Source organism: Microcaecilia unicolor, chromosome 1, assembly GCF_901765095.1.
Source record: "Microcaecilia unicolor chromosome 1, aMicUni1.1, whole genome shotgun sequence".
NCBI classification, from domain to species: domain Eukaryota; kingdom Metazoa; phylum Chordata; class Amphibia; order Gymnophiona; family Siphonopidae; genus Microcaecilia; species Microcaecilia unicolor.
In genome coordinates this window covers 190,976,652-190,991,717 of record NC_044031.1, presented here as the reverse complement: position 1 = coordinate 190,991,717, position 15,066 = coordinate 190,976,652, and the positions used below count along the sequence as shown (strand labels likewise).

Below are 15,066 nucleotides of genomic sequence, written 5' to 3'. Positions count from 1 at the left end.
CCGAGGCCCCCTTTTACCGCAGCAATGAAGCATTTGCCACATGGCCATTTCAGGGGGGAGCGCTTACTGCCACCCATTAAGGATAACCCGGCAGTAACTGGGCAGTGAGCGCTGGGGGTGAAAACTACCACTGGGCTGCTGAGGTAGCCCGTGGTACTTCTGTTTTAGCGAGTTTTAGCAGTAAGCCTGCATTGGACTTACTGCCGCTTTGTAAAAGATCTCCATAGTTCTTAAGCAAAAAGGACAAAAAACCCCAGCGATATCACAACTACAGGTAGACATCAAAAATAACAGCAAACACTTAGGCACTCATTTTCAAAAGAGGAAAGCGTCTCAAAAGTAACACAAAGCAGCAGATGGATGTTTTTCACAGTAAAACGTTGAAGTCGCAATTTTCAGAACTCAGATTTGAGACGGTTTTCTCTGCAGCTCATCTAAATCACAAGGAGGCAAGTTTTAGGCAGGATTTGGGCGGACCAAAAATTGAACGTTTTCTCGGGATAATGGAACAAGATAAAAATGTTTAGGACAAAATTGGGATGTTTTTTATCTGAACCTGTTTCAATCACAACTAAGTCACTAAGGCTCATTTTCGAAAGAGAAGGATGTCCATCTTTCAACATAAAACGGAAGATGGATGTCCTTCTCCCACACATGTCCAAATCAGTATAATTGAAACCCGATTTTGGACGTCTCCAACTGCAGTCCGTTGCAAGGACGTCCAAATTTCAAGGGGGCGTGTTGGAGGCGTAGCGAAGGCGGGACTTGGGCGTGCCTAACACTTGGACGTCTTTGACCCATAATCGAAAAAAGCAAGGACGTCCCTGATGAACACTTGGACGTTTTCACCCAGACGTACTTTTTTTACGAATAAGGCACAAAAAGGTGCCCGAAATGACCAGCCAGCTTATTTTCGAAAGAGATCGTCGGCCATCTTCCGACACAAATCGGGAGATGGCTGGTGATCTCCTGAACCCGGCCAAATCGGTATAATCGAAAGCAGATTTTTGGCCGGTGCCATCTGCTTTCCGTCGCGGAGCCGGCCAAACTTCAAGGGGGCGTTTCGGCAGGGTACAGAAGGCAGGACGGGCGCGTGGTTACGAGATGGCTGACTTCGCCCGATAATGGAAAAAAGATGGCCGGCTCTGACGAGCATTTCGCCGGCTTCACTTGGTCCATTTATTTTTACGACCAAGCCTCAAAAAAGTGCCCCAATTGACCAGATGACCACTGGAGGGAATTGGGGTCACCTCCCCTTACTCCCCCAGTGGTCACCAACCCCCTCCCACCCAAAAAAAAAGCAAAAAAAAAATTTTTGCCAGCCTCTATGGCAGCCTGAAATGTCATACCCAGCTCCCTGGCAGCAGTATGCAGATACCTGGAGCAGTTTTTTGTGGGTGCAGTGCACTTCAGGCAGGTGGACCCAGGCCAATCCCCCCCTACCTGTTACACTTGTGGTGGTAAATGGGAGCCCTCCAACCCCCCCCCCCAAAAAAAAAACCCCACTGTACCCACATGTAGGTGCCCCCTTCACCCCTTAGGGCTATGGTAGTGGTCTAGAGTTGCGGGGAGTGGGTTTTGGGGGGATTTGGGGGGCTCAGCACCCAAGGTAAGGGAGCTATGCACCTGGGACCAATTTTTGAAGTCCACTGCAGTGCCCCCTAGGGTGCCCGGTTGGTGTCCTGGCATGTGAAGGGGACCAGTGCACTACAAATGCTGGCTCCTCCCATGACCAAATACCTTGCATTTCGCCGGGTTTGAGATGGCCGGGCCCGGTTTCCATTATGGCCGAAAACCGAAGCCAGCGATCTCAACATTTGACCTAAATGTTGAGATTTAGCCGGTCTCAACCGTATTGTCGAAAGAAAAGATGGCTGGCCATCTTTTTTTGAAAATACGGTTGGCTCCACCCCTTTGCGGAGCCAGCCCCGAAGATAGCCGGCCATCTATTTGGCCAGCGCCGTTCGATTATGCCCCTCCAGATGACCACTGAAGGGAATCGAGGATGACCACCCGTTACTCCCCCAGTGGTCACTAACCCCCTCCCACTGTCAAAAAACACCTTTAAAAATATTTTGTGCCAGTCTCAGATGTCATACTCAGGTCCATGACAGGGCATGCAGGTCCCTGGCGCAGTTTTAGTGGATACTGCAGTGCACTTCAGACAGGCGGACCCAGGCCCATACCCCCCCTACCTGTTACATTTGTGGAGGAAACAGCGAGCTCTCCAAAACCCACCACAAACCCACTGTACCCATTTGTAGGTGCCCCCCTTCACACGTAAGGTCTATGGTAGTGTTGTACAGTTGTGGGTAGTAGGTTTTGGGGGGCTCAGCACACAAGGTAAGGGAGCTATATTCCTGGGAGCAATTTATGAAGTCCACTGCAGTGCCCCCTAGGGTGCCCGGTTGGTGTCCTGGCATGTCAGGGGGACCAGTACACTACAAATGCTGGCTCCTTCCATGCCCAAATGGCTTGCATTTGGACATTTGTGACATGGACGTCTTTGGTTTCAAAAATCGCTGAAAGTCAGAAATGTCCAGATCCAAGGACGTCCAAATTTAAGGATTTGGACGTCTCTGATGGTATTTTAGAAATGAAAGATGGACGTCCATCTTTTTTCGAAAATACGGGTTTCCCTGCCCCTGGATTTCAACGTTTTGCAAGGACGTCCAAATCGCAACTTGGATGTTTCTTTCGAAAATGCCCCTCTAACTGACCAGCTGACTACTGGAGGGATTAAGGCATGACTCCCCCATAATCCCCCAGTGGTCACTGATCTCCTCCTTCCCTCAACCTCCCAATGATGTGACAGTACATGCCAGGCTCTATGACAGCTCCAGATATTATGGCCATACCTATTAGAGCAGCAAGCTGGTCTCAGGAGTAAGCTAGTGGTCAGTGTAATGGACTAGAGAGAAAGGGACCCTGCTTCATATCCCACTCTAACTAGTACACGTGGTGGAAATTGTGAGCCTTCCAGCACCCACAAAATATCAACTGGAGACACCTGCAGACCTGAGAGCTTTTGTAGCATACAGTTAGATAACAGTAGGTTTTTAGGTGTTCCCGGAGGGCTTGCAATACAAACTAAGGTTGTTAAGGTGGAATTTGTACCTGGATCCCTTTATGTGAAATCCACTGCACTGACCACTAGGCTGCCCGTCTGCTCTGCTGGGATGTCTGTGTGGCCAGTTTACTAGGACTGGTACCACACAGCCATCCCTATGACTTCTTTTTATTTCTCATAGCTCATTTTCAAGGATAATCAATGACTTTTCGAGATCTAACCAGCTAATATTATTTTATTGACTTTTCTTCCAGGAACATTTTAAAAAGTTATCACAAGCTACAAAGCCTTGAATTAAAATGAATGTTATTTGATAAATGATACTGAGTACCGATGTAGACTATTTACAAATCAAAGCATTCTTAGAAAACAGAAGACAAAGGCTTTCCCTTGGTCTTCACTCCCAGTCCTTGAGAAGTGCCAGTTGGTGAGGTTTCCAGCCTTGGTCTTCACTCCCAGTCCTTGAGAAGTGCCAGTTGGTGAGGTTTCCAGCCTATCCCTAGTGCATATACATAAGAATCCATTGGTGTGGGGTGGGTCTTGAATGTTTTCTTTTTTTCTTTTTGTTGTGGGTGGTGAGTGGGGGAGGAAGGGGCCTCAGGGTACCGGGGTTGTTGGATCTCCTTTTCAGTACCAAGTGGGTCCCTTTGGCCGATGCTTCGGTCGTTGCATGGGATTGGCTGTTCATCATCGGCTGGAAGGCCTCCTTGGATGTGTGTGATAGTGTCCACGATGTAAACCAGATTTTAGAGCACTACAGATTTGCATCGTGGACACTATCACGCGTGTTTGGGGAGGTTTTTTGGCCGATGGTGGGTGGCTGGTCCCATGTGGCGACCGAGGTATCGGCGGAGGGGATTCATTTGGTACTGAGGGGGAGATTTGATGGCCTTGGTACTTTGGGGCTTTTTCCTCCTTTGTTCACTACTCACGGTGAAGGGAAAGGGGGAGGACATTTGGGACTTGTTCCACGCTGGTGGATCACACGTTCCTTCTTGCTCGGTGGTGGAGTTGTTGGTTTAGTATTATATCTAATTTGTGGTAGCCATGTTAGTCCACTTTTAAAGGTAATCAATAAAAATAAAACATGGAAAAGAAAATAAGATGATACATTTTTTATTGGACATAACTTAATACATTTTTTGATGAAGAAGGGCTGCCTTCGAAAGCTAATCAGAAAATGTATTGTTATGTCCAATAAAAAAAGGTATCATCTTACTTTCTTTTCCATGTTTTATTTTGTTTTATATCTATTGACTTCATAGGAGGAAGCAAAACCGAGCTTCTCATTTTCCCCCCCAAACCCACCTCCCCGCTCCCCCCGTTTTCTATTTCTGTTGATGGCTCTCTCATTCTCCCTGTCTCCTCAGCTCGAAACCTTGGGGTCATCTTTGACTCTTCTCTCTTCTTCTCTGCTCATATCCAGCAGACCGCCAAAACCTGTCGTTTCTTTCTTTACAACATCCGCAAAATCCGCCCCTTTGTTTCCGAGCACTCTACCAAAACCCTCATCCACACCCTTGTCACCTCTCGTTTAGACTACTGCAATCTGCTTCTTGCTGGCCTCCCACTTAGTCACCTCTCCCCTCTCCAGTCGGTTCAAAACTCTGCTGCCCGTCTCATCTTCCGCCAGGGTCGCTTTACTCATACTACCCCTCTCCTCAAGACCCTTCACTGGCTCCCTATCCGTTTTCGCATCCTGTTCAAACTTCTTCTACTAACCTATAAATGTATTCACTCTGCTGCTCCCCAGTATCTCTCCACACTCATCCTTCCCTACACCCCTTCCCGTGCACTCCGCTCCATGGATAAATCCTTCTTATCTGTTCCCTTCTCCACTACTGCCAACTCCAGACTTCGCACCTTCTGTCTCGCTGCACCCTACTCCTGGAATAAACTTCCTGAGCCCCTACGTCTTGCCCCATCCTTGGCCACCTTTAAATCTAGACTGAAAGCCCACCTCTTTAACATTGCTTTTGACTCGTAACCACTTGTAACCACTCGCCTCCACCTACCCTCCTCTCTTCCTTCCCGTTCTCATTAATCGATTTGATTTGCTTACTTTATTTATTTTTTGTCTATTAGATTGTAAGCTCTTTGAGCAGGGACTGTCTTTCTTCTATGTTTGTGCAGCGCTGCGTATGCCTTGTAGCGCTATAGAAATGCTAAATAGTAGTAGTAGTAGTAGTAAGAAAGACTGCCATGCCCATTACCTCCATTGTATGCAAATCTCCATCATGCATACAGGGATAGCCTGGAAACCTGACCCACTGGCAGTCCTCAAGGACCAGGATTTACATAATCTCCCTCCTCCTGATTGCTGTTCTGTTGTTCTCCTTTTGGAGAAAACTTGTGCGAGTTTTGCAGTATACCTAGTGCTGACAAGCTTTATGTGTATGACCATTAGTGTATTTGAGGTTAATGTGACCATTAATGCACGAGCCCTTAAGATCATTCTTATAGATTGTTTTTGCCCTATGTGGCTTGGGTACGAAAGAAATAAAAGAACACAATATACAATGCTAATGCAATTCAGTGATTTGGGGATCTGTCGGGTGCTTGTGGTCTGGACAGGCCATTGTTGGAGATGGGATGGTGGGCTTGATGGACCTTGGTCTGACTTAGCATGGCTTTTCCCAAGTTCTTATAAAGTAGTAAATGAGCTTTTGGAGACCTTGTTGACTGTAGGGCTGCAAGATGGAGTTTTTAGAAATAACAAATCTTTGAGGATCAGTTGTCACCACACACTAGAACATTTATAATTTCAAGACATGGGAAATGATATATAACAGATTTTTGCTTTTCTATGGAACTTCAGTAAGAATTCCCAGTTATTAAGAGGAATGAATACTGGTCATCATTTTTTGTTGTTGATGAATTGCAGGAAAAACTGGTAGATTTAAAAGTAGAGTTTACAGCTACGCATTCGAACTATTGGCACTATCCCTCTCTCCATTACCACTAGACAGAGAATTCCAGAACAAGACAAGCTTAGTGAAACACAAACACAGGTGATAGAACACAGCAGATGTTATCACTTCTTTATTGGGGAATAAGTGGGGGGAAAAAAAGTGCAAGTCATTAATCCTTCATTTGTTAGCCTTCAGGTAAGGCAGCTTCAGGGCAAAATACAGATTTTGGTGGACTGACTTTCTCAACGCAGCCTTGCTGTGACTAATTTTGCCCACAAGATTCCCCCCTCCCCCCCCCCCCCCCCCCCCAGTAAGCACTGTACCAATCACATCACCATCCTAAAACAAGCATGCTTCTCTTTTCACTGGCAAAGCAGCATGGTCTAGTTCCAGCACATCGATACATGGTGAAACCCTGGCCTCTTGCCAGGAATGCAGAGCAAATATACACTTTCTTTTCAGTTGATGAGGTTGCTGTTAGTTCATGCTCTCCTGCGTTTCCCAACTGACATGACGATGTAGAAGTTTGCATAAATCAAACATTGAGCACAAGCAAATGGCTTCCAAGTGTTTGAGGGCTGTAGGCAAACACAGCCAATAGGATGTGGGTGGTAGGTCTAATAAATACTGAATCGGGAGATATCTGTACAGTATGATAAGTGGCATGGGAATATTTTATTAGCAGATAGGTTTTAACATGCACATGTTGTGTACCTGGAAGAGTGAGTCTTTTATCCTGCACTGACCAGCTATTTTCCAGGCAGAAGGTTTGATTTTTCTTCTGTTTAACATTTGGGATGTATGGTGTTAAGTAGGATTTTTGATACTGAGTGATATATCTTGAGTTCCTTAATTTTGCTGATTGACTTAGGATTTGATTGATTATAGAAGTGATCATAGAAGTACACAAATACATGTGGATTTCTAATACACCCACCAGTTGTTTAAGTGAGAACTGTTGTACAGGATTGTGTATCTGGTAATGAATGTCAAAAATAGCACTGAAATTCCAGAGATAAGCAGATATAGAATGAGGTGCTAATGCCAAGGGGATGCATCTGGTAACCATATGCCCTTCTGGTATGTAGTTATTGGCATAGTAAGCTCTGGTCCTCTTTTAAGAAGAAGGAAATTCAGCTCCTCTGCCTTTGTGACTGAGTGTTAGGTAGAGCTGCATCTGAGTGTTTATTCAGGCTGCAAGACCACAAGGACAATTGCTTGAACTCATTGTGACCTAGTGCTTTAAAAATTTTTATTAAGTTTGTTGTGAATTTGCCCAACCATTTTGGTTCAACACGGTTTACAAAGAAATAAAACCAGTACAACACTAACGATGAACAATGCTTATTTAACAGTTCATTTAAAAAAACAGAAACGATTTAAATTTGCCCCTGAAATTCATATTTAACCATCTTATAGACCAAACATGCCTGCAGTATTTTGTAATGTCTCTAATTTTTTTTAATAACCTTTTAGAGCATCCACATATAGGGGTCCTTTTACCCAGCTGCGGTAAAAAGGGCCCTGCGGTAGTGATGGGGGCCGTTTTTGCTGCGCACCATAGCCCTTTTTACCGCAGTGGGTAAAAGGCAGCTAAAAAAGACATGGCCAATGTGGTATGTTGAGTTGAGTTGGCAGTAAAGGCTCCCGTGGTATTTCGGAAGTAACTGGGGCTGCAGACGGTGCTGCTCGATTACCGCCGGGCTAGCGCCACACTAGAAATTACGGAATTATTTCCATAGCACTGGAACTGGCTCGCGTTGGACCTGCGGTAGTTCTGGGTTGATGCACGGCAAGCCCGTTGCTGCTTGGCAACCCTTTAGTAAAAGGTCCTTATAGTATATTACAGTAGTCCAATTGTGATTAATGATTGGACTAAAACTTTAAATTGTTCAAGTAGGAAAAACTTATGCACTTGTTGAAGCAGTCTCATTTTAAAGAAAACTTTCCATATCAACAGGTTAATTTGAACATCCATTGTTAATTCTAAATCTAAAGTACTTCCTAATATTTTCAGTGATGATGCAGAATTAAATATCTCTTGTCCTATTTTCAGGTTTACTGGAGATATTGAAGATCCCAAACTATACATTTGTATTGTTTTTTTTCCCTGTCTAATTTCATTTTATTACCTCTGGTTTCTTCTCAGAGCTATAGTTTTATTTTATTTATTTATTACATTTGTATCCCACATTTTCCCACCTATTTGTAGGCTCAATGTGGCTTACATAGTACCGGAGAGGCGATTGCAGACTCCGGTGTAAACAAATACATAGTGTTGTGGTAAGATAACGTTCATGTGGTAATAGCCACATAATGGAATTGTACTCGGAAGGGTTGTGTTATGTCCATTTCTTTTTTTGTTGTTGTTGCAGTGATCAGTCATTTATGTTGGATTGGTAATAATGTATCCTTAATCCTAAGAAAAGTACCTTAGATTTCATAGGTTGTGAAATAGGGTGTGCTGCTTAGGCCAAGGCCCTACCAATATCTTTCCCAACACAGCATCAGCAGCTTGAGTGCTGGTGGGGGGGGGGGGGGGGGGGGTGCAAAACCCTAGTTTGTTTGGCCACTCCAACCAAAGATTTGTTCTGATGCCCCTCTTAGGTTTCCCACTTCATTTATACAATAATTTTCTCTCCAATTCTATTGGGTGAAAATAGATCTGAATCTAGTAGAATCTTCCCATAGAATGGATAGTTAGTCGGGCATTGGATATTTCATGTATGGGGTGTAACAAACTATGGGCTAATCATTAGTGCACACTAAATCCATTAATGCACCTTAGTAAAACGACCCCTATGTTAAAGCCATTTGCTATAAAGACTAAAGTGTAGTTACCTAGGGCCTTGATACTCAAGTGCTCCTTATTATTGCTGTTGACATTTTACTATCAAGCTATTGAAAGACTTTAGATCCGTGGGATTCACTCCCAGTCCTCCAACCTGCCAACAGGTCAGGTTTTCAACATATCCATAATGAATGTGCATGAGTGAAATTTTCACGTCTGTTACCTTCTTTGCATGCAAACACCTCTCCTGCAGGTTAGTATGAGACAGATAAACACAAACCTGTATAAGGCGCTAGGAAGCCACTGATTTGAATTGGAGTATAAGAAATGCCATGCTGAAGCAGACCAGTGGTTCATTAAGACCAGCATTCTGTCTCCAGCAGTAGCTGGTCTGGGTTGCTTCAAAGAATCCAGCAGATCCTAGTAGGAAAGTCTGTTCCCAATGGCTCACTCCCAGAAATATGAATTTGTATCTACCTAGCTAATTGTTTTCAGGACTTGCCCTCCAGAAACTTATGTAGACCTTGCTTAAACTTAGCTATTCTATGAGACTTATAGGTCTATTTTCAAAGGTTCTATGTAACTTTGTAAGTCTATGTGCTTCGAAAATGAGCCTCCATACCACATTCTGTAGCAACAGGTTCTATGGCCCATCTGTAATTTTTTAAAATTTGATTTTAGTCTGGCACTTAACTAATTTCATTCAATCTTATTTAGTCCTAGTGTTGTTTGATTGACATACATTAACTTGTTCAGTGACACTCATGATCTTGTAACCCTCTATCACATATTATCTCTTAGGCATTGCCAAGCTAAAGAACCCCAACCTGTTAGCCTTTCCTTGAAAGGGAGCTTTTCATCTCCTTAATCAGTTTTGTTGCCATTCTGTTTTTTTATTTCCATTATATCTTTTTTGAGATATGGTGAGCAGAATTCTACTTGGTACTGAAGGTGTGATTGTATCATTATGGAGACATTGTTGTGTTCTGTTTTCTATTTATTTCCAATCGATTCCTAATATTCTGTTAAGCTTTTATAGCTGCTGCTGCTCACTGAGCTAATTTCAATGTATTGTCCACAATGATGCCAAGATTCTTTAGTATTTCCTATTATGGAGGCCAGTTTTGTGTACCTGTAACTTGGATATTCTTTTCAGGGCGCATCATTTTGTATTTCTTCACGCTAAATTTCAAGTGCCATGTAGATGCTTAGTCCACCAGTCTCACAAAGTCTTTCTGCAGTTCTTCATAATCTACTCATGTTATAATAACTTTAAACAACCGTGTTTCCTTTGCAAGTTTGATCAGCTCACTTGTCCCCTTTTCCTGATCATTTATGTAAATATTATGGCAAAAGTTTCAGTACAGATTCTTGGGCCTTCTTTCTTCTCATTTCTCTCACCCAAGCCATGGTCCCACATTTCCCTAAGGACCAGGTTCTGTCTCCGTCCAATCCATATGCAGCCTTGTTGAGACAAGTGTCACTGTTTATGCTGCTTTCGAAGTGAGCTAACCCATACCAGTAGCATAGCCAGACCTCAGATTTTCAGTGAGCTTAAAGGCAAAATGGGTAGGCATGAAATGTCCCCTATGCAGCCAGCCCCCCCCCCCCCCCCCAAACAAGTCATCTTAAAATAAGCCCTGCCAGCTGAAGACTGCCTCAAAGGTGCTGAGAACTTCCTGCAGCACGGCTCGGCAGTCATTGACAGCTTCCCTGAGCCACACCTGTGCCAGCACTTGGTACATGCTCAGTTTTCACTCATGCTTGAAAACTGAGCATGCACCAGATGGTGGCATTGGGAAGCTCAGGAAAACTTTCAACGACTGCCGAGCTGCCCTTTAGGGGTTCTCGGCACCTTCAAGAAGGTCTTAAACTGGTAGGGCTTGGGAATCCTCACAAGCTGTACTAAGGACATGCTGCTGCTAGGTGGGCCTGAGCCCAAAGTGGACGGGTCTCTGTTCATCCACAAATCATTGATCAATTCAGCAATAACTGTGCACGCCTAAATTGGTAACTTGACTTTATCCTGCTCATACCCTGGTAAATGAATGTACCATTCTTCATGGTGAAGTAGAGGAGGAGGCTTGTCCTCATTTTCCTATAACTTCCTTTCCATGATATTTAATGATGAAGGAATTGTATTGCGCATGCTCAACTAGTGCCTTGCCAATCAAGTTGGGGCTGAGATCAAAGGGGCACACTATTCAGTATAATGTCCTGGAGAAAACCTAACCAGATCAATCAAAAATCCAACTGTCCGTGCATATCAGAAACAAATATTTAAGGTGTTCCAGCCATCTTGCTTCATACCACAGTACTGTTGACACTAATACTGGTATCAATCTAGTCTACTTAAATAACTTAGTTTTGACTTTCTTCTTTACCCTCAGTGCCGCCCATCCAAAGGACGAAAGAGAGGGAGTTGCTGGTGTGTGGATAAATACGGACAGCAACTCCCTGGATACGACGGGAAAACTAAAGGAGATGTTCAGTGCTATAATCTGGAGAACAAATGATTGGTGGACCTCTCCTGTGGACTTTGTGTGGCTATTCAATCCATCAGAGACCTTTTGAGAGACTGGAAAAGGCATGGATTGCACTGACCTTGGAGCTACGAGTTCTACTGCCCTCTAATGAGGTTGGAGATGGAGGGGGTGGGCTTTATGGTCTCTGTGGATATTCCAGCTGCACCCTGCCACTGACACACTTCCAGCTTTCTATAGAACATAGGGAGCTCTGAATTCCTAAGTAAATCTGCACTATTGATCCCAGAGAGAAAGAGAAGAAAAAGGCACTTGAAAATGGATTCAGGGAGTCTCCACTGACTATTTAAAAGAATGGCCTGTGACCAATTTGATCCCGAAAGATGCTGTCTTTACTTTTAAAGAATTTATAGATTTTAAGCTTGTTAAAGTATAAAAAAAATAAGGATTTAAGTTTAAGCTTTCTTTCTACAGTTCTGACGGGAAACTTATCTTCACGGGTAAAAATGTTTTATAAAAATTTCAAAGAACTTTTTTTAACGTGTTTCTAAAACAAAGACATGGCTATTTTTTCTGTAAAATATATTATGATTATTCTGTTAGTCTGTATTTAATATAATTATGTTTTTTAATAAACTTTATTTAAATGTATGTAATTTATGCTGTTGGTTATACTAGTGTGGGTTGCCATTCTAGACCACTTGAATGTGAGGAAACTGAATGCCATCATTTTCGTTCAATTCTGAAACTCTGTCTTCATGGAAGTATCTGATGTCTGCTCCTGCTTCGAGATAGACCATATAACAGACATCGTAGTCACAAAGTTGCAGGTAGTGTGGTGGATTGCCTGTTAATCACCTGAACTCTTGAAAGACACACATAGTTCCAAGTGAAGAGGGCAAAGACAAATTTCTTAGTTTGAAGTGTCCCAGAAATAAATGAGTAGCCTTCATGAGATGAGCCTGTTTCTTGCTCTGCACATTGGTCCAGTTCACTACAGAAGACATGGGGCGTTACCGGCCACAGCATGGTGATCTGTTGTATCATGACTATGAAATTTATCTTTTAATTATGCAAATATTTTCAGTGATTTATATAGCAGTACTCAGAAGTGAAAAGTGTACATCTACTCTTCATCCTGCAGACTTTGCTGGATTTTCAAAAGTGCCTATTGTTCGCTTTGAAAATTACCCCAAGAAAAATTCCATACACATTTTATGTTAACTTAGAGGTCCTTCTACTACAATGCATTTAGCAGTTTAACGTGCAGTAACAACTAATGCACAAATGTGCCAACCGAATTTGCAGTATTTTTAAGGTTACCTTGTGCTAAGTGCTTCTGCACTACCTACAACCTGATTACCGCATGCTAATGCAAGTGTTAACGCATGATCAGCAATGGAAAATGCTGGGCATGTCCCCAATAGTAGCTGTGTAAGATTTGTAGTTACTGTTTATAACTTTTCTGCATTAAGCCACAGTAACTGCAAAATCTGACCCACTTCATTACAAAGGCCCCCTTAGTGAACATAAGAATAGCCATACTGGGTCAGACCAATGGTCCATCCAGCCCAGTATCCTGTTTCCAACTGTGGCCAATCCAGGTCACAAGTACCTGACAGAATCCCATATTGTAGCAAGATTCCATGCTACCAATCCTAGGGTAAGCAGTAGCTTCCCCATGTCTGTCTCAATAGCAGACTATGAACTTTTCCTCCAGGAATTTGTCCAAACCGTTTTTAAACCCAGATACGCTAATCGCCTTACCACATCTTCTGGCAATGAGTTGCAGAGATTAACTATAATTTGAGTGAAAAAATATTTCCTCTTGTGTTAAAAGTATTTCCATGTAACTTCATTGAGCGTCCCCTGGTCTTTGTAATTTTTGAAATAATAAAAAATTGATTCACTTTTACCCCACTCAGTATTTTGTAGACCTCAATCATATCTCTCCTCAGCCATCTCTTTGCCAAGCTGAAGAGCCCTAACGTCTTTAGCCTTTCCTTATATGGGAAAACTTGATGAAAACAGTCTTTTAGAACACAATTCTTTTGGATCTGGAAAGTGCAATAATGGAGTATTTCATAATGCATCAATCCTATCCCCATTTAGAATATGTATCAGATTTAGCGTATATAATGGAGGGTAAGAAAGTACCTACTTAGATGTTATTTTGTAAAGCACATAGACGCCTATCGCTGTAAGCTGAGTGGGAGTCCCCCACCTACAGTCCTGCCAGTGGGTGGTGCTGTTTCACTATTACATCTTCAATAGTGAGGGACAGACCTGCCTGTCCCTAGTGTTGAAAACACAGTATTGAAGCACCCCCCCCCCCCCCCCCACACTGGCAACAATGTAGTTGGAGGACTCCTGCTCAGCTTAGAGGGAACAGCGGTTCCTATGTGTCTTTATAAAATACTAGCATAAGCAGAAGAAAGTACACCTAACCTTGCAGGCATGGACACTTATGTGGTGTATGGTGTATTGCCTGCATTGTGCATGTAGGCACATAGATCAGTGTATTTTATAATCCACATGTGTACTCAAGAACTCTGCCCATGCCCAACCCTAACCCCACTCCACAGATTCCTATCAGCAAAGTACACATCAACATGTTAAGGTGCATATTTTCAGGCTGAAGGACCCATTTCACACATGTAAATCAGTATTTTACTTGCAAACAAAGCTTATAAAATCCTCAACCAGTAGGCAGACTAGGTGCTTGCCTAGGGCAGTAGATTCTATAGGGCAGGAAAGAGCATCTGCAATCAAACTATCCTGGCAGCCACACAAACTCAACCATCAGTGTGAGCTTTTTGCCTTTCAGGAGTGTGGATAGTTCTCAAACAGCTCATTTACCCAGGAGATTGACTTTTGGAAATTACTAAGTTTATAACAAGGCACCAAAACAGAAAAAGCACAAAGGTGTGTATGTTGCATCTCTTTTATAAAGGCAGCATATGCACCTATGTACGTTTATAAAAGTACCTCTCTGAAAAATGCCACATAAATTTAAACTTGCATCGAGCAGGAGTAGCTGTACATGTACTTGCAGGCAGAAATTGGCACACATGCATTTTATAAAATACACACGAAAGTGTTGATCCTGCCCTTGCTGTCACCATTTTACAACTGCAGGAATACCTACACATGTATCACGTATAAGAATAGCTATACTGGGTCAGACCAATGGTCCATCTATCCCAGTATCCTGCTTCCAACTGTGGCTAATTCAGGTCACGAGTACACAGAAACCTAATTAGTAGCAACATTCCATGCTACCAATCCCAGGGCAAACGGTGGCTTCACCCAAGTCCATCTCCATAACAGACTATGGACTTTTCCTCCAGGAACTTGTCCAAACCATTTTTAAACCCAGATATGCTAACCGCTGTTACCAGGTCCGCCAGCAACAAGTTCCAGAGCTTAACTATTCTTTGAGTGAAAAATATGTCCTATTTGTTTTAAAAGTATTTCCATGTAAATTCATTGAGTGCCCCCTGGTCTTTGTACTTTTTGAAAGAGTAAGAAATCGATTCACTTCTACCCATTCAACACCACTCAGATATTTATTAGACCTCAATCATATCATAAGTACATAAGTACATAAGTAGTGCCATACTGGGAAAGACCAAAGGTCCATCTAGCCCAGCATCCTGTCACCGACAGTGGCCAATCCAGGTCAAGGGCACCTGGCACGCTCCCCAAACGTAAAAACATTCCAGACAAGTTATACCTAAAAATGCGGAATTTTTCCAAGTCCATTTAATAGCGGTCTATGGACTTGTCCTTTAGGAATCTATCTAACCC

At 43.0% G+C, this 15,066-nt stretch overlaps 1 protein-coding gene across 1 annotated transcript in view; it reads left to right on the top strand.

Annotated features, from left to right (window-relative positions):
- IGFBP3 (insulin like growth factor binding protein 3) overlaps window positions 1-11,698 on the top strand; it is a 32,866-nt gene extending 21,168 nt beyond the window's left edge. Inside the window, exon 4 of the mRNA XM_030203351.1 lies at window positions 11,164-11,698. Within this exon, the coding sequence (XP_030059211.1) occupies window positions 11,164-11,289 (126 nt within the window). The 3' untranslated portion in view covers window positions 11,290-11,698. The remainder of the gene's footprint in view (window positions 1-11,163) is intronic.
- Window positions 11,699-15,066: the final 3,368 nt, after the last annotated feature.